This window comes from Canis lupus, chromosome 19, assembly GCF_048164855.1.
Source record: "Canis lupus baileyi chromosome 19, mCanLup2.hap1, whole genome shotgun sequence".
NCBI classification, from domain to species: Eukaryota; Metazoa; Chordata; class Mammalia; order Carnivora; family Canidae; genus Canis; species Canis lupus.
In genome coordinates, this window is record NC_132856.1 from 54,488,114 (window position 1) to 54,511,026 (window position 22,913).

Here is a 22,913-nt window from a genome sequence, read left to right on the forward strand (position 1 = left end):
TGCTGCGCCGGGACCCTGTGGCCGCAGCTGGCCTCCCCACCCCCATCCTTCTCCACACTGCCGGTGGTTGCGTCCGAGGGCAGCTCCTTTTGGCCCTGGCTCCTGTAGGACAGTGATCCTGGCAGGTGCCGGGGAGCTACAGCTGGAGCGAGCGAGTCTAACTAAACTCTTTGGAGATGGCAGGGGACAAGGACAGGGACCGAAGGGGAACGTGGGCAGGACAAGCTCTGGAAACGGCTACCTCTGGATCTCATTTCTCCATCTGAGAGGTTGGTTGGGGGGGCCCTAATATAAGGCGGTCGCCTCCCTGCCCTTGCCTCTTCTCACAGGCCCCTCTGTTCCAGCCCTGCAGGCTTTGTCCCCGTAACATGAAGCTACAGAGCATGGCCCGGCCTCAGGGCCTTTGCACGCCTGTTCCCTTTGCCTGGAAAGCTCTATGCCCATGGAGTCCTCATCCCTTTTCTCAGCTATCACCTTCTTAAGGAGACCATCCTGACCTTCCTGTTTAAAATTGCAGCTCCCGCTGCCCGATTCCTGATCTCTTTGCCCTGCCCTATGTTTCTCTCCGCTACTCAGCATAATGAAATAAATTAATAAAATGTAGAGTATTTGCCGCCCCCAACCCTCACCCTGTGCAGGACCACAGCTCCACGAGGGCTGGAATCCTCACCAGTCTGTCCCCTGCTAGGACCCCAGCACCTGGCACACGATAAATAAATGTTTGTGCGGTGATGACAAGGTGGCAGCCTTTGGAGACAGACTCACATTTGAATCCCAGCCCTCTGCCTCCTGCTCTGTGCCCTTGGGTGATCCTGTGCCTCGGTTGCAAAATGCGGATCACAGAAGCACCTGGCACTGGATGCCCCCTGGAGCTTCCTGGGGAACCTCCCCAGAGCCTGGAAGCAGTTGGTGGCAATTTCGACTTTGGGTCAGGACATTTAGAACTTTCCCACATGTTCCTAGGATTTCCCACAAACATGTTGAGCATAAGGGAAGCCAGAGCCTCTCTAAGGAGATCACTTCTTTCCCCTCTTCATAGATTTCGAATCTTTCGCTTTTGAATAAAAATAAAACTAGGGGGGAGACGCCTGGGTGGCTCAGTGGTTGAGCATCTCCCTTCGGCTCAGGTCGTGATCCCGGGGTCCTGGGATCGAGTCCTGTATCCGGCTCCCCACGGGGAGCCTGCTTCTCCCTCTGCCTGTGTCTCTGCCTCTCTCTGTGTCTCTCATGAATAAATAAATAAAATCTTTAAAAAAAATTTTTTTTTGATAGACCCTTATCCTGGGAAAATGCCTTGACCCTTTAGGATGTGTGTTTCCAGTACTGTTTTCCAGATGGCTCATGTCTAACAATAAAGTGCAGTTGCTCCTCCGCTGCCAGGTCACGTTTCCACGGGCACTGGGAGTCGAGAGGTTTCCCCGGGTCTGCAGATTGGGGCGCTTCTCGGGGGGCTGTCAGGCTATACCCATGACTGCATGGGAACATGCTTCCCCTCATGTAGTTCTCACTGGCAAAGGACTGATTTTGAATTTTGAAGCTTATGATCATTTTCATGCAAGGAAATGTACATGACTCCACAGAAAGACTGAGATTCGTGGGATAGGATGTGTTTGTACAAACCTAAGAGCCTGTAGGACGAGCTCAGGGAACAAGGTCTCTTAGGTGCCTGAGTTACCGGTCCTACTTTCTCAGTGAAGTTGGCTGTTAGGGTGAAGGATTTTCTTTTTTTTTTCTTTTCTTTTTTTTTGTTTTTAAGATTTTATTTATTTATTCATGAGAGACACAGAGAGAGCCAGAGGCATAGGCAGAGGGAGAAGCAGACTCCCTATGGAAGAGCCGGATGCAGGACTCGATCCCGGGACCCTGGGATCATGGCCTGAGCCGAAGGTAGATGCTGAACCTGCTGAACGGCTGAGCCACCCAGGTGTCCCAGGGTGGAAGATTTTCAAAGCACTTTCCGGGGGCGTGGGGGGCGGGCAGGTACAACTGGCGCCGTGGCGCTTGCATTGATGAAACGTCAACGATGCTTGCAGCAACTTCTGGATTGAGACAGGAGCAAGCCAGAGGGCAGGAGCTGCTCACCTGTTTCAACGTGTTCCAACCTTGAACAGTAATCACCCGGAGTGAGCACAACCAATTCGACTTCTGGAAATAGGTGAAGAGGTCGCGCCTTGGGACCTTGGGAAATCCAAGTACATAAGTCACTTGCACACAGCATTGCTCAAATACTGCCTACCGATCCGATCGGGCACCGACTGTTTAGAAACCATTACGACGTGGACCTTTGCAGCCACTGGCTCTCCTTTAGAGTCGTTCATGTCGCCTAGGATGCGGAGCCTGGATGCTTCTGTTATTACTGAGGCATCACCCTCTGTAAATTTTAGCAGCATCCTTGTTTGTCGCCTGCTAAGTCACTCTTCGTTGCCTTACCTGTGCTGTTGTAACTTGGCTCTTCCGAGGAGGTAATTTTGACACTGAGGCCTGAGCTGGAGCTGACAGTGGACAGAGGCAGGAATCGGATCCTGGGGACTGTCCTCCCAGAACCCCCACACACACCCTGTTCGTTGGGGGAGATAGATCGATAACCCCCTGGGCAGTTATAAGGCAAAATAAAGTGAACCCAATGGAGGGCCCATGATGCAGCCTGGAAGTCTTGAAGGCTTCCTGGAAGCAGCAACAGGGCACGCTGCTTACTTTGAAGGGTGGGAGGAATGGTGAATAGCGACTCAGGCCGAGGGGACATCCGGGTATTGCATGAGAGTGATGTTTCTGAAATTTGACCAGATCCTGGGAATCTGGCCACGGACCCTGGCTGAGAACCACGGGTGGGGGTGGGTGGTGTCTGCAGGAGGTCCCCAGGGGGGAAGGGACGGGGGAGGGAGAGGCTTGTACTTTGAGCTGTATGCTGCCGAGGGCTGGGTGGGGAAGAGCAGCGGCCTGCATGCCCCAGCATGCCCTCCATCCCCCACCCCTGCCTTGTCCTCCATCGGTGAGCAGCCCTGCATCTGGGCACATCCCCTCTGAGCCCTCAACGGTCATCTAAGAGGAAGTGCGGCTTGGCCTCTAGTTACGCAAACACCTCTGGTCCTTAAAGGGCCCACGGGCAGCCTGGCATTCCGGTGGGGACCCCTCTCTGCCCCACCCCTTGGGGCTTGGAAGCCCAGCCCTGCACCCAGAGGACATGCCCTGCTCGGGCTCCCCACCCTTCCTAGGCAGGCAGACGGGGTGGTGACAATTTCACAGGAGGTGCTGCCAGCCTGAGACCACCCAGCAGGAGCAGCAGATCTGCACAGGCATGTGGGCTCTGAAGTTCACGGTTGGCCCCCAGGTGACCTGGAACCCAGACAAGTGCGTGGGCTCATGTTCAGGTGCGAGACAGTCGGGGCAGGGAGGCAGTGCCTGGGGGTGCTGGGGCTCCAGAGGCCTCGAGGCCCTGCCCCTCCCCATCATCAGCCCGTTGTGTACTCAGAAGGCATCTTCTCCGAGTCCTGCACCTGGAATTTGCCCGAAATGGCTCTTGTCCCCTCCCACCGCTGGGTTGTGTGTCCCCACATTCCTGCCCAGGGGGGTGGCTCCCCGATCGGGCTGCCCGCCCCAACATCCTCGACCCCCAACTCCTTGAAGATGTCCCTACCAAGTCCTGTCCCAGCCCCTGTCACCTCCCACATGTCAGCTGCTGAGGGGCTCTTGGGCAGCACTTCCCTCGCCTGTGAAACCCCAAGGACAGCCCGCCTGAAGGAGGGGGTCACAGGCTCGCTCCCTTGGGGCGACCTCGAGCCCCAGCCTCCCACGCTGCCCCTGTATCACTGAGGGCCAGGTGACAGGCACTCGCCACCCTCCGCTTGAACGAGGAGAGCCAGGACCCGGACTGGCAGCCTCACCAGTGTCAAGCACTGGCCAGGACTCAATGTCTTGTTTTCGTTGTCTCTGTCTCATGGCCACTTGTCTGCATGTGACACTGATGCTGGCTTTCTCCGCAGGGGAGGGAGGCAAAGTTTCTTCTGAAAATAAATGTACTGAAAAACAAAGTGAGCCTTTTGAAGGAGATTGGCGAGTGCATAATGCACAGATGGGAGCGGGCTGGGGCCCAAGCATGACAGGGCTGTGGGAAGGACGGAGGGGAGGGCCCCCCAGTCCAGCCCAGGGACGCTGGGCAGGGCTTCCTGGCGGACGAGTCTGAGAGCAGAGTCGTGAAGAAGCAGAAGGCATTTGGCAGGCAGCAAGGAGGGCATTACTGGTAAGGGGAACGGCACGTGCAAAGGCCCAGAGGTGTACCTAGGTGCACAGTGCTGGGCGCAGGAGCATTTGCGGCATTTCAGGCCAAATTAGAAGGGCGGCCTGGGCAAAACCCAGATGCAGGGAGCCCAGGGAGGAGGCCCCATTACTACATGAGAGAGGAGGGCGTAGCTGTGGGACGTGAGTGGGAAGGGACCCACTCGATGGTCACGTGGCAGACAGATGCCGTTGCAGGACCAGAGGAGGGGCCCAGAGGCCAGGCTGTGTGAATCTGGGATGACTCCCAGATTCCTGTCCCCAAAGACTGGGTGGAAGATGGGACGTTGGCCAAGAATCCTGGGGAGGAAGAGCGCACACTGGGGTGGAGGATCGTGGTGCGCGCCTGGGCAAGGAGCCGTCAGGTGCTCTTGGCCTAGCAGGTTTGTTGGGGGAGAGACCTGGGAGCCCCGGGAATCAGAAACCCACAGTGTGCCTGTGCCGATCGCCGCTCCCCAGTGGGTGCGATGTCCAGGGACAGCAGGAGACCGTGGGGGCCCAGGACTGGATTTGGGGCCAAAGGGGAGGCAAGGCAGCGTGGATTAGAGACAGAAGAGCAGAGAGGAGGGGAGCCAGGATGCCACAGTGCTTGGAAGGAAGGGCAGACAGGGGGTCCCATACACAGTGGGAGGTCGTGAACATATAGATCGGCCACCGCGATTGGCCAAGGACGTGGTTTGGGGGGGGGTGTCCCTGGGGCCCTAGGCAGAGTCCAAAGTAGAGAGGTGGAGATGGTGTAGAGTGCGGGCCCAGGGGCAGATTCTGCTTTCCAAGAAAGCCAGGGCTGCTGCTGACGAGCTGAGGTCCTGTGCGCCCTCGTCCGTCGGAACGCCCAGTGATAGAGAGCAGGGTTCAGATGCCAGCTGTGTGACCCTGGGTAGATGACTCAGGGTCCCTGAGACTCAGCCACGAAAAAGGGATGCTGGGGCTTTTTCGTGCCACTGGTGACTGAGCCACTGGGTGGCTCAGTCGGTTAAGCTTCTGACACTTGATTTGGGCTCAGGTCACGATCTCAGGGTCGTGATCACAAGCCCCGCACCGGCCTCCACACTGGGCATGGAGCCTGCTGAAGATTCTCTCCCTCTCCATCTCTCCCTGCCACCACTATGCACATACTCTCTCAGTTAAAAAAAAAAAAAAAAAAAAGGAAATGTGGATGTTGACAGCATTTCCACGATAGAAGGGCAGAGCACCTGGCACAGAGCCTGCCCTGGGCAAACTTGTATTGATAACACCTGGCATGGTACCAGCATCCCGGGTATGTTGGGCAGTCCCTGGTATGGGTATGGGCAAGGCCTGCTGTCCCAGAAAGCAGCCCTGCCTGCACCTGCGTCCATGTACGCTGTCACCAGGGAGTGGCAGAGGGACCCAGTGGCCAGCTGTGGGAGAAGTCGAGCAGATGTTAGACCAGGTTGGGTGGAGAAGGGGTGCCATCAGAGTACAACCTGGAACCCACGGTTCCCTCCACTGGGTGGGTAGTGGCAGGGGCTGAGTTTGATTGGGAATTGGTTTCTTAATGATGAGCTAGGGTGGGGAAATCCTTGACAGCTAGAAATGCCCCCCTCTAAGCCCATATCTCCTCTGTCAACCACCCCTTCAGTGGAAACTTTTATTTTCCTTTTGTGCTAATATGATTTTCTGTTTAAAAATAGAGGGGCGCCTGAGTGGCTCGGTCAGATAAGTGTCTGCCTTTGGCTCAAATCAGGATCCCAGGGTCCTGGGATCAAGCCCCGGGTCGGGCTCCCTGCTCAGCAGAGAGTCTACTTCTCCATCTGCCTGTCCCCCGGCTCATGCTCTCTCCCGCTCTCTCTCAAATAGACAAATTAAAAAAAAATAAAATAAAAAGTCACCTTAAATATATATTCTCATTAGAATCTTCTTCAGCCTTAAAATGAAGGCCATTCTGATAACCTGCTACAACATGAGGACATTATGCTCAGTGAGAGACACCAGCCACAGTAGGATAAATACTATATTAAAAACAGAAAGAAAAAAAAAAAAAAAACAGCAGAGTAGAGGTTACCAGGGGTCCGGGGTGGAGGAGTAGGGAGTTAGTGTTTAATAGGAACAGAGTTTTGGGACACCTGGGTGGCTCAGTGCTTGAGCATCTGCCTTTGGCTCTGGGCGGGATCCCAGGGTGCTGGGATCGAGTCCCGCATCAGGCTCCCCCCGCCCCTCCCTCTGCCTGTGTCTCTGCCTCTCTCTCTCTTTCTCTGTCTCTTATGAATAAATAAATAAAATCTTAAAAAAAAACAGGAACAGAGTTTCAGTTTTGAAGATGAAAAAGTGGTTGGTGGTGATGGTTGCCCAACAATATGACTATAGTTAGTACCACTGAGCTGTACACTTAAAAATAATTAAGACAATATATTTGTATGTATTTGACCACAATTAAAAAATTTAAGTCCCTGTGAAACATTCCTCGTAAAAATCAGTGAATCACAAAACAAATAGACCAGCTCCTCCCTCCCCCAACTTCCCGATATAATAACTCTCCTGAGCACAACTGTATCTTTATGGCCGATTTCCGTGAGTTTTCTTGGATATATGTAGACGTGGGAGAAACTACAGTCTTTTCATATTACTTTAAATATTCTTCCTGCCCCAATCTTGTTTCTTTCTCCTTTGGGGATTCAAATTACATGCCTGTTAGATCTTCTGATAACAACCCAAAGGTTACTGAGACCGTGCACTTTTTTTTTTTTTTGGCCCAATTGTGGTAAAACATACAAAACATAAAATTCAGCATTTTAGCCATTTTGAAGTGTGCAACTTAGTAGCTCTGAGTACATTCACAGTGTTGTGCAAATATCACCACTGTCTATTTCCAGATGGTACTTTTTTTTTAAGGTTTTATTTTTAAATAATTTCTATACCCAACTTAGGGCTGGAACTTGCAACCCTGAGATCAAGAGTCACAGGCTCTACCGGCTGGGCCAACCAGGTACCCCAAAGGCAATTTATTTATTTTTTCTTTTTTTTTAATAATCTCTACACCCATCATGGGATTCAAACTCACAACCAGATCAAGAATTGCAGGCTTTTCTGTCTGAGCCAGCTGCGCATCCCCCAGATGGCACACCTTTATTCAACCTTTGTTTTTTCTTATTCTTCAATTGGAGTGTTTACTAGTATCTAAGATAGCTTCAAATTTGTTGACTCTTTCATCATCTTCAGTCGCTATCAAGCCCACATATGACTTTGTAATTGCAGGTATTATATTTTTCAGTTTTAGAGTTTACATTTGGTTTGTTTTTCTGCTTTTCCACCAAGGTTTCTTATTTGTTCGTTCAATAGAGCTTTTTTTTTTTTCTTTCTCCCCTTCATACCCTTGAATAGACCGTAATACCTGCTTCAAAGTCCATACCTGCTCTTTCCAACATCTGGGTCACCTCATCTGGGTCACCTCACAGGCTAGTCCCCATTAATTTCCTTCTGTCTTGAGTATGGGTCATGTGGTCTTGTTCCTCCAAAGATCAAGTAATTTGAGGTTGTATTCTGGACATTGTCAAGATGTATCGTGGAGACTCTGGATTCTGTTGTATTCCTCTGCAGAGCACTGACTTTTTTTTTTAAGATTTTATTTATTTGAGAGAGAGAGAGAAGAGAGAACACGAGCAGGGGGAGGGGCAGAGGTAGAGGGGGAAGTAGACTCCCCATTGAGCAGGGAGCTGGACGTGGGGCTCAAAACCAGGACTTCAGGATCATTACCTGAGCTGAAGGTAGGTGGTTAACCAACTGAGCCAGGCAGGTGCCTCTGATTTTTTTTTATTATTATTGGTGAGAGACACAGAGAGAGAGAGGCAGAGACACAGGCAGAGGGAGAAGCAGGCTCCATGCAGGGAACCCGACATAGGACTCAATCCCGGGACTCCAGGATCACACCCCGGGCTGAAGGTGGCACTAAACCGCTCAGCCACCGAGGCTGCCCTGATTGATTTTTTTTTTTTTTAATCAGGTAACTGAAAAAAAATAAATAATAAATAAATAAATCAGGTAATTGACCTGTCTAGATTCAAGTTCCAAAGTCTGCTTTCCTCATGGTGGGTAGCAGATGAAATCTCTCTTCCTTTCTTTTCACCTTAGCTGGGCTGGTTGGAGTCCACCCTGCTCACGCATGGTTCAGGGCTGAACAAGAGATATACACAGAGTTTTTGTGTAGAATTTGGAACTTCCTTTTTCTGGCTCTCTCTTTTCCTCCATGTCCTGTCCCATTCTTGAACGATTGTGATCTCTCTGGTCTCTTCTCATTTTTCAAGCCAGTTTCTATTTCCAGCAAAGAGCAGTACAAATGGGAAACCCATCCTGTATTGCTCGTTATGCCAGGTATACAGACTCCCCTCCAACTACTGCCTATTTGGGGTCACTCTAGACCCCAGAGCAGTACTGCCCAGTAGAATTTTCCACAAGGATGGACATGTTCCCTATCTGTGCTACTCTGGTGGCCACAAGCCACGTGTGGCCGTTGAGTAGAGAAATTTTGCTGTGTGCAACTGAGGAATTGAATTTGGTGTTGTATTTCATTTCAGTTCATTGCAGTAGAAATAGCCGCATGCTGCTGGTGGCTACCATGTGGGACATCACAGCACTGGGGCTTTCAGGTAGTTGTGTTTATGTAGTCCCCAGTTTCTGGTTGCCTCTGAGGGGGCTGGTGTGACAGGGCTGACCCTGCCTTCAGCGGAAGCTGAGCTCTCCTGGTGGTTTTCCATTGCGTAAATGACTATCAGGCCATTAGTGGCTCCTGCATTTGCTTTTATTTTTTTTAACTCTTTGGTTACCACACTGGCCCACCCACCCAAGTCAATAAGCATAACGTTTCCACCTCTTTTCTCCCCTTTGGTAATATTTTTAAAAGTTGATTAATTTTAGAGAGAGGGAAAAAGAGCATGAGCTGGAGAGGTAGAGGGAGAGTGAGAAAGGATCGCAAGCAGACTCCAAGAGGGGGGCTTGATGTCACGACACCAAGACCTGAAACCAAGAGTCAGTTGCTTAACTGACTATGCCACCCTTTGGTAATTTTTTAAATTAAAAAAAAAATAAAATAAAATAAAAAAACTGGGAGTACCTGGGTGGCTCAGTCGGTTAAGCGTTGACTTTTGATTTCAGCTCAGGTCATGACCTCAGGGTCATGACAATGAGTCCAGCGCCGGACTCCACGCTCGGCATGGAGCCTGCTTAGAATCTCTCTCCCTCTTCCTCTGGCCCTCCTCCCCCCCCTTAAAAAAAATCTGTCGTAAAATACACATAACCTAAAACTTACCATCTTGACCATTTTTAAGTGCACAGTTCGGTATTGATATATTCCCATTGTTGTGCATCTGCTTCCAGAAGTTTCTGAGCTGCCCAAACTGAGACTCTGTACCCAGGCAGCACGGACTCCCCCTCCACATCCCCCACCCCCGGCACCCACCATCTACTTCCTGTCTCTATGGACGGGGCTCCGCTAGGGACCTCCCAGGAGCCGACTCGGACTCCTACAGCGCAGGACTAGCTTCCTCAACTGGACGTCCTGTCCTCAGGGCCCATCGTGGTGTAGCTCCCTCTGCCTTTCAGACTGGCATGTGAGATTTGGTCGTATGGAGTCCCGAGCCTTCTGATCCCCAACTGTTGGACATCGAGATGGATGGACTCTGAAAGGGAAATTCAGGGAGGGATGGCCGTGTTCATTATCTCGGTTGGGGTGACGATTTCACACGAATGGACATATGTGGGAACACATCGAATCAGGCACTTTAGACGTGCTGTTTCTTATATGTCCGGGAGACCTCTGCGGAGCTGTATTTTTGTTTTTAGTGTAGTAGCCCTAGTGGGCTCCCCTCATCCCCCACCTGTATGCTTGATCAGCCCCTGTGCAGGTAATAGTCAGATCCTGCTGCCCGCCCCGCCCCGCCCCTGCTTGCCTTTGGGACTGACAACTGCTCACTTCCCCTTCAAACTCCAAGACACCCGATCCTCTCTCCTTTCTTGATCCTTGACACCTCCCTGGTTGACACACCCCTCCGAAACATGCTCCCAGACTAGGTGATGCTGGGGACCCAGAGGACTCTCCCTGGCTCTCCCTGTCCCTCCCTGTCCAGGGGGGCACTCAGAGCCAGCCAGCTCGCTAAGATCCGGGCTGAAGAAAGACCCAAGGGTGGGGTGTGGGGAGGCAGACCAGGCTGGGGAGGGGGCTCTGCTGGGTGCAGGAAAGGCAGAGCATGTGTCTTAAGGAGGAAGTGGAATCTGACCCAGGCCTTGAGAGACCAGTGGAAGCGGAAGCGGACTCACAGAAGCAGGTGGAGGCATTTCAGGCAGAAGACACGGCGGGTGCGGGGTCCTGAAGGCTGGTCCGATGGGGGAGGCTCTCACGAATCCCAGCGCATCCCAACGTCTGGATGTGGGATGGTGCAGGGGCCCGGTGGGGCTGCAGGAGGGAGCAGATTCCATGGGGGTGCCCAAGGCAGCTGCAGAATGCTCCTCATGGCCCCACTGGTGGGTGTTCTATTTGGGGGGTGGCGGCACTGATAGGGGTGGTTCTGAGAAGGTGTAGCCCAGTGGGGTTTGGGGGGGCTGGCTGTGCTAAAGAGCATGGCCAGTAGGCTGGAGATACTGGGGAACCTGGTCCAGCTCACCTAAGGCCCCGAGTCTGCCGAGGGGTGTAGATGTGAAAAAATCATGTGCTGAGGGGCGCCTGGGGTTCTCCATTGGTTAAGCCTCCGACTCTTGATTTCGGCTCCAGTCGTGATCTCAGGGTTGTGGGATCGAGCCCTGTGTCGGGCTCTGTGCTCAGCGTGGAGTCTGTCCCCCTCCCTCTGCTCTTTCCTCCACATGCACAAGCACTATTTCTCTCCCTCTCTTAAATGAATAAATGAAAATCTTAAAAAAAAAAAAACCTGGGCTGAGCCACTAGCGCCCTGAAAGCGTAGAGGGGTGGAGTCGGAGCTTGCTCACCGGGTCCTGTGAGCCCTGAGCCCACCGGTGGTCCGGAGCAGCCCCCTCTCTGCCCTGGTGAGTTCCCAGTTCTTGCCGGTTGGATGACCAGGGGCTTCTTGCTCTAAACCTTGGGCTTCCCAATTCTGAAATGGGGCCACAGGGGATCCACTTTATGGGGATCAAGCTGATGTCGCCTGTTAAGACAGGTGGTTCCTTTTTTTTTTTTTTTTTAAAGATTTTATTTATTTATTCATAGAGATGCAGGGAGAGAGAGAGAGAGAGGCAGAGACACAAGCAGGCTCCATGCAGAGAGCCTGACACGGGACTCGATCCAGGGTCTCCAGATCACGCCCTGTGCTGCCGGTGGCACTAAACTGCTGCGCCACCAGCGCTGCCCAGGTGGTTCCTTTTTAAGTAGGCTCCACACCCAGCGTGGGGCTTGAACTCACAATCCTGAGATCAGGAGTCCCGGGCTCCACCATCTGAGCCAGACTGGAGACCCGGTGGTGGCTTCTTTTAGAACATCTGACCTCAGCGATCCCTGGTGGCTCAGCAGTTTGGGGCCTGCCTTCGGCCCAGGGTGTGATCCTGGAGACCCGGGATCGAGTCCCACGTCGGGCTCCCTGCATGGAGCCTACTTCTCCCTCTCCTGTGTCTCTGCCTCAATCTCCCTCTCTCTCTCTCTCTCTCTCTCTCTCTCTCTGTCTTTCTCTCTCTTTCTTTCTCTGTCTCTCATTAATAAATAAATAAATAAAATCTTAAAAAAAAAAAAAAAAGAACAGAGTGAGGAGATGGAATAATACACAGGCTTCTTTGGTAGTGATCTGAGAAGCTTTCTCCGAAGAGTGAGCTGAGATGTGAATAATGAGATAGAGCTAGGTACAGGGCTGTGTAGTGGAACAGCACATGCAAAGGCCCTGGGGCAAGAGTAAGCTTAGTAAGGTGGACACAGCACATGCAAAGGCCCTGGGGCAGGAATGAGCTCGGAGAATTAAGAGACCAGCAAGCAGCCATTGCAGTAAGTTGAGTTGGTGGGGTGTGAGAGGGTTTATCAGCAGAACCAGAGTATGGACGGCAGAGGTAGGTCTATTTTTGTAGGTTTTTTAAGTTATTTTTTTCTAATTAAAAAAAAATTTCTTAATGACATGTTTGTATGTGTTTTTAGAGAGAGAATGGAGAGGGAAAGAGAGAATCTTAAGCAAGCCCCACGGCCAACACGGGGCTTGATCTCACGACCCTGAGATCATGACCTGCCTTAAATCAGGAGTCGTAACCGACTGAGCCACCCAGATGCCCCCAGAAGTGTGCCTGAATATGAGGGGTGGGGGTGTGAGGCAGAGCCCTGGACCCGGGGCCCTCCTTGGGCTCTTCACAGGGAGCAGCAGGGTAGCGTCTCCCAGACCTGCTGGGTCTCTGGCCGTTAGCACCCCGTCGGCCCTCTGCTCAGAGAGGTGCTCGGTGGAGGAGCCACGGCCATCCGGGGCAGACGGTGCAGGGGTGGCTGTGGTTATCTACACACACACCGCACTTAGCACATCATGTGTTCCCTGCCTGGGCCTCCAGCCGCAGAAGTCAGGTGACCCCCGGCAGCAGGCCAGGCTGCAGGAGCCCGGAGAGTGTGTGCTTGTGTGTGTGTGCGCGTGCGTGTGTCCCTGTCCGTCCCTGGGCAGCCCAGACATCTGGAGACTGAATTTATTTCCTTTTTCCTCAACCTCGGGCAAGGCCTGCAACGTCCAGCTAGATTTAAAATAAAACGAACCTCTGTGCACAGCCCTGCTCTGCCGGGCAGCTGTGGGCGTTCGGGGAGCAGCGGGGGTCCAGCGTGCTCACTGGGCCCCTGAGGGGAACAGCGATCCTCTGCTCATCCCCCCTCCCCATATCAACACAAAGCCCTAATCTCCCTCTCCCGGTCTGAGGGTATTTTTAGCCACTAGGAAGGATTATCAGAGTCTGGCTCCCAGGTGGCAGGGGCAGGGCTGGGCATGGGGCCAGCCAGCCAGGCTTCAAGACACAGTGGCCTCGCAGGGGGACTGGGGGCAGGGCAGGGGTGATGGGGATGTACGCTCGGGCTCAGGCTGGCTGGGCTGGACCAGCCACTCACACACTTGGGGACTCTCCGAACGACCCCTCGGTGGCCCCGGCTAAGCCCAGCCTGAGTTCATTCACTACAGCCGAGGTCAGGGAGGTTCTGGGAAGAACCATCCAGAACCTGCTGCGGGCCAGCATCCCTCTTCCCCAGATGCCTCTCCTTCCACCCTGCCCTCCCTGCTGCTGACGACATGTAAGTGGGGTCCGAGTTAGTGCTCAGCACCCCACCCCGTGGGAGAGGGTCATTGTTATCCCTACAGATGAGGCACCAGAGGCCCCGGAGCGGCCTGGTCGCCTGCCTGAGGCTGCATGGCTGGTGAGCAGGGAAGGGGGACACAGGAGTCACAGTTGCGATGCCAGCGTGCGGTGTTGTGAGCTGGCCCGGCTTCCTGGGCCCACCCGGTAGTCAGGAAAACAGGCCGTGCGGCTGTACCTGTTTTCCAGACGGGGCCGCCAGGCCCCAGGGTGGCAGTGAGCCACAAGAAGCGAGCAGAGGAGCTGGGGGCCCCCAAAGAGCAAAATGAAAATTGAGGAATGGCACCCTGAACCTCCTTCCTTCCCATGGCCTGGGGAGGGAAGGCGTGTGTTGGGGGGTCACATGGGCATGCGAGGGAAGCTTGGGCCTGGCTGGCCGTGAGTGCCTGGTAACAGCCGCACCTGAGCCCCGCCTGTGTGCCAGGCCTCGCCTAGGCGCTCCCTATGCAGGGCCTCTGGCTTGTGAGGGGGACGGGCACCTGTCCCACCAACACGTGGGTGGAGAAAGTGAGGCCCACCCCCCAGGACTGGGAGTCCTGCAGCTGGGACTCGGCCCGTCTGCTGGGCCTCAGACCCCGTTTTCTTCTCATCCCGTAGTGTCTCTTTGTCAAGAGGGTGAGTGGCTGGGAGGGGGACAGACGGTTCAGAGAACAGCTTCCAGGGCTGAGACCTCTGCAGTCAAGGTGGGTCAGAAAGGGCTGGGCTTGCTTCAGCTGAGGGGACTGGGGTTCCAGGCTGGTCATGCTTCCTTCCTTCTCCACCCCCACCCCCCCAACAGTCTCCAAAAAAGACTTCATGACTCACTCCCAACCTCACGGTGAGTGAAGCAGGGCTGTGGGAGTGTGCTTTAAACTAAATCCAAGGTGGTGGCAATCGGGAGGTGCCTCCTGGAGGAGGTGACAAAATGAACTGGGTTTTGAAGAATGCATGGGAGTTTGCCAGACAGCCGAGGAAGGAGTGTGAGCCCTGTGGAGACCGAGCCCTTGCCCGCTGCCCTCACTGTTTAGTGTCCTCAGCACCCAGCACAGGGCAATAAATATTGGATACGGGCATTCTGGGCAGAGGGCACACTTGGAGAAGCTGGCCGTGTGAAACCCTATGGTGTGGCGGGAGCAGACGGTGTCAGGCCGTGGATGGTGGGCTTGGAAGCTGTGACATCAGCGGAGGCCCGAGATTGGAAGATGCTGTTGCCCCCATGTGTTCCCTCCTGTCTCTGAAGCTCATCATGATTTGGAAGCACCACCCTGGAGTTGGGGGGACGAACATGGGCTTGGGGGCCTGGATCCCTAGGGACCTGCTTGGGCTCTGGCTGGCTGGGGGCTTTCCTGGGGCTCCCCATGTGTTTCCATCTGCGCTGGGCCTGGGGAGGGGGAAGGAAGGTCTGGGCGAGCGGGAGGGCGGCTGAGGAGGAGGCTGGACATGCCCTGCAGTGGGTGGGGCTCTGGTTGGAGGCGGGAATGCCAGGCTGGGCGTGCGTGTGCACGGGATCAAGCCATCCTTGCCTGCTAGCGAGGGCGGTTTCTCCTAGAGCCATCAACCACCCAGGCGGGAGTCCCTGCTTGCATCTGTCCATTCTCTCTGGGCCATCGGAGCCTTGTGGCTCTAGACGAGCCACAGTCACACACCCTGGACCATTTGTCAAGCTGCTGCCACTGTAGCCACCTCGCTGACTGCCACAGGCCCCGCGGCGTGGTCTGCGGGATGCTCTTTCACCCCCACGCTTCCCTGGGCCGTTCCACACATCCCCATGGACGTGCACGTCGGCCACATGCTGGCTCTGAGACTCGGACTCTGGGAATTCTTCTTTTTTTTTGTATCTGACTTGTGATAGTGCAATGTAGAATAAGAAATACATTTTTGTCCCTGGTCATGCACAGAGCTCCTGAAACCCTTAGAATTTCCCATGATAAGAGTGATCAAGGTGTCTTTTGTTAGGGTAAGGTGGTGATTTTTGGAAAGGCCCAGAGTCACCCGAGGAAGAGGGAAGGTCAGTCGTCAGGGAAAGCAATTGTGGATAGAGGGTGCAACCGGTCAGTGCCACCCCCTCCCGCCTCCAGGGAGGGGACAGGGGCTGCAGGTCGACTTCATCATCAGTGATCAATGATTGAATCAAGCCTGCCTTCGTAATGAGCCTCCCTGAAAACCCAAAGGGCAGGGTTCAGAGAGTTTCCTGGTTGGTGCGCACATGGAAATTTGGGGAAAGTCGTACGTGTGGATGTAGCACCCCTCCCCTGCACCTTGCTCTCTACGTCTCTTCCATCGGCTGTTCCTGACCGAGTTGTGTCCTTTTGTAATAAAACTTTGTGATCGGAGCACCTGGGTGGCTCCGTGGTTGAGTGTCTGCCTTTGGCTTATGTCGTGATCCTGGGGTCCTGGGATCAAGTCCCCCATCAGGCTCCCTACAGGGAGCCTACTTCTCTCTGTGTGTGTCTCTTATGAATAAATAAATAAAATCTTAAAAAATAAAAAAAAAAAAACCTTATCATCTAGTAAGTGAAATGTTTCTGAGTTCTGTGAGCCACTCCAGCCAAGTGCTCAAACCCAAGGAGAGGGTCCTGGGAACCCGTGATTGACACCCAGTTGGTCAGAAGCATAGGTGACAATGATTTAATTTGGACACAAGTGGCAGCGGGCCAGTGACAGAGGACTGAGCCTGGGGACTCCCAGGCTGTGTCCAGGTAGAGTGTTGGAACTGAGTTGAGCTGTAGGACAGCCGGCTGGCATCGTGGGGTTGGGGAGAGGCCCACCCGTGGGAAATGGAATCGGAATTGTAGACTTTAAAAATGCAGACGCAAAAAAAAATAAAATAAAATAAAAATTTAAAAAAATAAAATAAAATAAAAATTAAAAAAAATAAAATAAAATAAAAAATAAAAATGCAGACGCTTTAAGTTGCAGAGAGAGAAGGGCCCGCATCATAGATGCATAGCCCAGTGAATTTTCTCAACCAGAATAGCACCTGGATCAGGAAACAGAACATGCCAGCCTCAGGCAACCCCACAGGGCCCCTCTGGTCACTGCCTGTCCCCAGAGCAGTCGCCTGTCCGATGTCCAGCAACATGGTAGGTGGAATTAAGCCTACCCAGGACCCCTAAAGGTGCCCACATCCTAGTCCTGGAGCTTCGTGTGACAAAGAGGAGTAGAGGTTGCTGGTCAGCTGACGTTGAGATGGGGGCTGACGCCAGATTCCCTAATGTCATCACAAGGGCCTTTATAAGAGGGAGGCAGGAGATCAGAGAGACAGTTGATGTTGGCTTTGGAGACAGAAGGCGGGAGTGCAAGTGGCCTCTCGAAGCCAGAAGAGGCAGGAAGGGATCCCCCCTCTGGAGCTCCCGAAGGAGCACAGCCCCTCCCAACCTCCCAGCAAGACCCCTCCCAGACTCCGGCCCCCCAGAACTGTGAGAGAAGAAAGCTGCATTGTTGTAAGCCCCCGCATGAGTGGGCACGTGCGACAGTGGCCACGGGAAACTAATGCCAGCCTCCTAGGTTGGTCTTGCCTGCTGTTGAACTTTACAGAAATGGAGCCCGATAGGTGTGCTTCTCTCCCTCTGGCTCATATGTTGAGGGTGTTCAGTTCTTGGGGGCTCTGCCTCCAAGATATCTCTGCAAGGGTGCCTGGCTGGTTCAGTCGGAAGAGTGTGCAGCTCTTGATCTCCAGGTCGGGTCGTGAGTTCGAGCCCCATGCTGGGTGTAGAGAAAATAAATGAATAAATGAATAAATAAGTAATCAATCAATCTAACTAACTTACTTAAAAAACAAAGAGTCTCTAGAAATGTGCCCCTCCTCTCCACCCCCTCCCAGGGGAGAGCACCTCCTTGCGGCCTCGAGAAGGCCACTTCCCACGTGACCGCCAACACCCCACGGCTTGTCTCCTCATCTAAAATAAAACCAAAGGGATCCCTGGGTGGCGCAGCGGTTTAGCGCCTGCCTTTGGCCCAGGGCGCGATCCTGGAGACCCGGGATCGGATCCCACGTCGGGCTCCCGGTGCATGGAGCCTGCTTCTCCCTCTGCCTATGTCTCTGCCTCTCTCTCTCTCTCTGTATGACTAACTATCATAAATAAATAAAAATTTAAAAAAAATAAAAATAAAAAAAAAATAAAATAAAATAAAACCAAGGGCCACAGAAGCTCCAGACTCCACGAGTGGAAGTGGAAAATGGTACAGCCACCCCACAGTCTGGCTGTTGCTTATGAAGTCAAACAGGCAGCCACCTTGGGATCTAGGAATTACACTCCTGGGGGTTGACCCAGCAGGTGTGAACGTTCATAACAGCTTTGCTCAAAATCACCCCAAAAGAGAACCCCGATTGCTCATCAACAAGAAGGCAATAACCAGTTGTGGTATATTTATACATACCCATGATTTAGTAATAATAATAATAATAAAGCAGTAGCAGCAGCTACCGGTAGACCCCATGACGTGAATGAATCTCAGAAACATTACACGGAGTGAAAGTAGCCAGACACAAAGATGGGGTGTGCGATTCCATGTATGTGAACTTCTAGCACAGACCATAAATATGCGGTGGAAACAAAACTCGGAACAGAGGGTACCTTTAGGACAGGGAGATAGAGATTGACCAACAGGGGCACGACAGCTTTGTGGAGGGACGAGAATGTTCGTGGCTGGAGGCTGCATCACGCAGGGACCTGCATTTGTCTGAACTCGGCTGCTGTACCCTTAAGGATTTATGCATTTCGCCCTAGTAAATTTTACCTTGAAAGGGGAAAAAAGAAAACCCATTAGCAAATATTGAAGCCTAGCTAATGATCTGCATCCTGAAATATTTAGAGGTGATGGGGCTCGATGTCTGCTGCTTTTTATTCATGAGAAACAGAGAGAGAGAGAGAGAGAGCAGGCTCCTCGCAGGGAGCCCGATGTGGGACTCGATCCCAGGACCCCGGGATCATGCCCCGAGCCGAAGGCAGACACTCAACCGCTGAGCCACCCAGGCGTCCCTTGATGTGTGCTGCTTACTTTAAAAATGCATCCAGAAAAATAAGATGGCCTGATGAGGGGGGATGGAGGGGAGGATGGATGCGCTGGCCGATGTGCAATAGAGCAGATGAGCAAACTGTGGACAGTAGGCCTTAGTGGTGGGTTGTGGGTGTTCCCTGTAAATTCTTTTGGCTTTTCTGTGGGTTTGAAATTTTTAATCATGCATGTTGGGGGAAGTCATCCAGATTCCTCCCTGAAGCCCACAGGCCCTGCATGACCTGCCCCTGTCCCCCTCCTTCCTCTCTCCCCATCACTCATTCTGCTCCAGCCACAGGGGTGTCTTGCTGCTCCCCCAACACTCTGAGCTCAGTTCTGCCTCAGGGCCTTTGCACCTGCTGCTTATTTCTCTGAAAGTCCCTCCCTACCACCCCTTTTCTCTTCTGCATAAACCCAGGCCTTCCTTGTCTCCGGGTCTCTGCTCAGATGGCAACTCCTTAGGCTTTCATTGGTCACCCCATTTAAAATCATGGTACCCTGCTTATTTTCTAGCAGGCCCCAGCACACAGTGTTATCTCATTTATGAATCTGTTTACTTGTGTGGTGGCTGCCCCCACCCCCCTCCCCACCGCTGGGCTGAGAGCTCCATGGGGATAGGAATGTGTCTGCTTTTTTCCCTGCTGTGTCCCCAACACCTAGCCACATGCTGGCATAAGTCAATCAGAGAACACCTCATGGATGGATGGTTGGACAGATGGACAGCTGGGTAGGCGGATGGATGGATGGATGGATGGATGGATGGACAGGTAGCTAGCTGGGCGGATGGATGGATGGATGGATGGATGGATGGATGGACGGACAGGTGGGCAGACAGATGGATGAAATAACAGATGACGGGATGGATGGATAGATGGATGACTGGTGGGTGGGTTGGCTGGTAGGTGGTTGGAGGGACAGATGGACAGAAAATGAGTGGAGGAACAGACAGGTAGATCAGCAGGTAAGAAGATGGATGGATGGATGGATGGATGGATGGATGGATGGATGGATGGACGGACGGACAGGTGGGCAGACAGATGGATGAAATAACAGATGACGGGATGGATGGATAGATGGATGACTGGTGGGTGGGTTGGCTGGTAGGTGGTTGGAGGGACAGATGGACAGAAAATGAGTGGAGGAACAGACAGGTAGATCAGCAGGTAAGAAGATGGATGGATGGATGGATGGATGGATGGATGGATGGATGGATGGACGGACAGATGGGGAGGCAAGTGGATGAATGGACAGACAAGTGGGCAGGTGGATGGATGAACAGAGGACGGGCTGGATGGATAGATGGATGACTGGTGGGTGGGTGGGCTGGTAGATGGTTGGAGGGACAGATGGTTGGACAGACAATGAGTGGATGGACAGACAGATCAGCAGGTAAGAAGGCAGATGGAGGGACGCCTGGGTGGCTCAGTGTTTGAGCATCTGCCTTTGGCTCAGGGCGTGATCTCGGAGTCCCGGGATCGAGTCCCGCATCGGGCTTCCAGCATGGAGCCTGCTTCTCCCTCCGCCTGTGTCTCTGCCTCTCTCTCTATCTCTCATGAATAAATAATAAAATGTTAAAAAAAAAGTGGATGGATGAAGTGGGGATGGATGGATGAGATGGGACTGATGGACAGATGGATGGATGTAAGGACAAATAAACATCCCGAGTGGGGACCAGTGTGGGGGCGGATCACTTGTCTTAAGATCGTGGGGGGGGGGGGCAGAGCTGCTGGGGCCCCTCAGGACGGCGCTGGGGAGCTTTCATGCCCTGCCTGCCGCTCCAGGGACTGGCGGGCACGGCCACGCACTGGGCTCTGCGGCCGAGCCTCGTGGCAGGCGGTGCCGGTGTTCACGCCTGGGAGGATGGCCAGGGAGGGAATTGCGGGTTTCCTCAACTTTGGCATCTTTGGGCTGTGCTGGGGACACCTCCCCGCGGTGTGGGAGACCTTCCCGGACGCTTGGGAACCCGAGCTTATGCCCCCGTCAGCCAGTCTCGTAACTTCTGGCTGCCTTTTTTACATCCATAAGGTGCCAAATAATGAGTGTTTTCACGAGGTGTGCTTTGAGGGTCAGCAGGCACCGGGGCAGCCCTTTGTGGGCCTCATCAGGCTGGGCTGACGGGTGGGCTGCTGTCCCCGTTGGACACATGAGCTTGCGGTTCAGAGTGGTCTGGTCACTTGCCCGAGGGCACACGGCGCAAGTCTGTCCTTGACACGGGCAGTCATAAAGCCGAGGTCACCAGGCCCTGGGGAGGGGTGGTGGGGATGGGGGGGGTCCTCCCGCATGCCGAGCTCCTGTTAACCGGACCCTGTGCCCACAGGATGTGGTCCAGCCTCAACGAATGGTTCTGGCAGGACAGGTTCTGGCTCCCACCCAACAACACGTGGGCTGTCCTGGAGGACCGGGATGGCCTGGTCTTTGCTCACCCCCGGGACTTGCTGGCAGCCCTGCCCCTGGCGCTGGCCCTGGTGGTCATGCGCTTCACCTTCGAGAGGTGAGTGTCTGCGTCGTTGCCACTCCCAGGAGGTGCGGTGCTCACCCCGGCTGCCCATCCTGTGTGGCTTCGTCCTGGGTGGAGCCTGGCTGGGAGCCCCCGTGCCTTCCCCGGCCCCCCTGGAGCTGCTGCCGCCCACACTCGTCCAGCCTCTGATGGCTGGGCTGCGGTCACGCACTAGGCTGGGTGTGCCAGCGTCGTCAGCGAATGGGTGGAAGCCCCAGGGGGCAGGTCCTTGCTCTGCTGACCAAGGATGGCTCTGCGGAGGCCAGTGAGCAGAGGAACTCTTACCCGCTCGCTCCTGCCTCTCTCCTGTAGGCTGGGCCCCTCCAGCTCCCCCGACCCCTTTGGAGCCCTTAGCCCCCCCTTTGGCCCCCACTTGGGGTCCCTGGCTTTGTCCTGCCCTGACCGCAGGGACATGGGACCATCGTGCATCTTGCTTGGTCTCTCCATTCCTGAGGATTGCCCTGGATACAGGCTGACCCAGGGCACCCAGGGAAGACCCACTGAGGTGGTTATTTCTTTGACACCAACCACCCCCCCCTCCCTGAACGCCTGCCCCAGGCTCACCGTTGCTCTGAGCTGCGTCTTAACTCAGCTCTCGGTGCGACCCCGTGAGGCGGGACTGTCATGGTCCCCGTTTTACAGATAGGAAATGGAGGCACAGAGAGGTCAGGGGCCCGGCCTGTGGTCACACAGGGGGTAGGTCATCTGGGACCGAGGCTTTGCCTGAGGGATTCTAAGGGACCCAAGTCCGTCAGGATTGTAAGGGTGAGTCCCCACCTTTCCCACAGGGCGGGAGGGCACGAGACTGTGTCCAGGTTCCCTACTGCAGCCTGGGGTTGGGGGGGGGTGTATTTAACTGATGGCTTCATCAGAGGTTAGTTACCACATCCTGCCCCTTCTCCTTTCAAAGGGCCGTGGGGGTGAGATAGCCTTTCCAGGGTCGAAGGCAGAGGTTTTTGCCATTTTTTTTTAAAGATGGTATTCATTCATGAGGGACACAGAGAGACATAGGCAGAGGGAGAAGCGGGCTCCCTGTGAGGGCCTCGATCCCAGGACCCCAGGATCATGACCTGAGCCGAAGGCTCTCAACCACTGAGCCACCCAGATGCCCCGGTTTTTTGTTTGTTTGTTTGTTTGTTTGTTTAAAGATTTTGTTTATTTATTCATGAGAGACACAGAGAGAGAGGCAGAGACACAGGCACAGGGAGAAGCGGGCTCCCTGCAGGGAGCCCGACATGGGACTCGATCCCAGGTTTCCAGGATCACGCCCTGGGCTGAAGGCGGTGCTAAACCTCTGAGCTACCCGGGCTGCCCGATGCCCCGGTTTTTGCCATTTTTAAAATAAATCTTGGGCCAGTCTGCTCCTCCCTTGCTCTGTCACCTTGGGCACCTCTCTGGCCTGAGCCTCAATGTACCCATCAGGACAGTAGGGACCTTGACGATAGTGAAATGAGCCAGCACCTACCGTGGACTTGCACCCCTGCTTGGCAGGTGTAAGCACTTGGTAAACGACAGCCCTGTCCTCCTCCGCTCCCCCTTGTGATGGAGTCTGGAATGAGTTCCCTGGGCTGCCCCGAGCCTCAGTTTCCCCAAATGAAGGGTGACGTTGGGATGCTGGCTATGCAGTTCCATCCGGACGCCTGGCCCTGGGGGCCCCTGGTGATGGGCCGGGGATCGGGCTCCTCCACCTGTCCACATGGGAAGAAGGTGCAGCCAGCGTGAGGGCCCGGAGCACCGTGAGACGGGCAGTGAGGGGATTCTCATTCCCGCCTGGGACTCTGTGGAGCTCCCCGAGACCCCACAAGTTAACCTGCACATCCCCACCTTGAAGACCCACCGCCCAGCTGTCTTCTCGGGTTCGGTCCCGGTGCAGCGGCCAGGCCACCCCACCAGGCTCCCAGCGTCCCACCTG

General features: G+C 54.1%; 2 protein-coding genes across 13 annotated transcripts in view; both read left to right on the forward strand.

Moving 5' to 3' along the window:
- The window catches only part of HNRNPM (heterogeneous nuclear ribonucleoprotein M), a 277,288-nt gene that overhangs the window by 75,361 nt on the left and 179,014 nt on the right, over positions 1-22,913 (forward strand). The gene's annotated exons all lie outside the window — the stretch shown is intronic.
- CERS4 (ceramide synthase 4) overlaps positions 1-22,913 on the forward strand; it is a 32,458-nt gene that overhangs the window by 4,587 nt on the left and 4,958 nt on the right. For 3 of the 5 annotated variants that reach the window (XM_072787506.1, XM_072787504.1, XM_072787507.1), the window contains exon 2: positions 20,822-20,995. In XM_072787506.1, the coding sequence (XP_072643607.1) occupies positions 20,823-20,995 (173 nt within the window). In that variant the 5' untranslated portion in view covers position 20,822. Of the gene's footprint in view, positions 1-4,039; positions 4,238-13,216; positions 13,466-20,821; positions 20,996-22,913 lie in introns of those variants that run through there. The other 2 variants (XM_072787505.1, XM_072787503.1) reach the window with 2 other exon arrangements.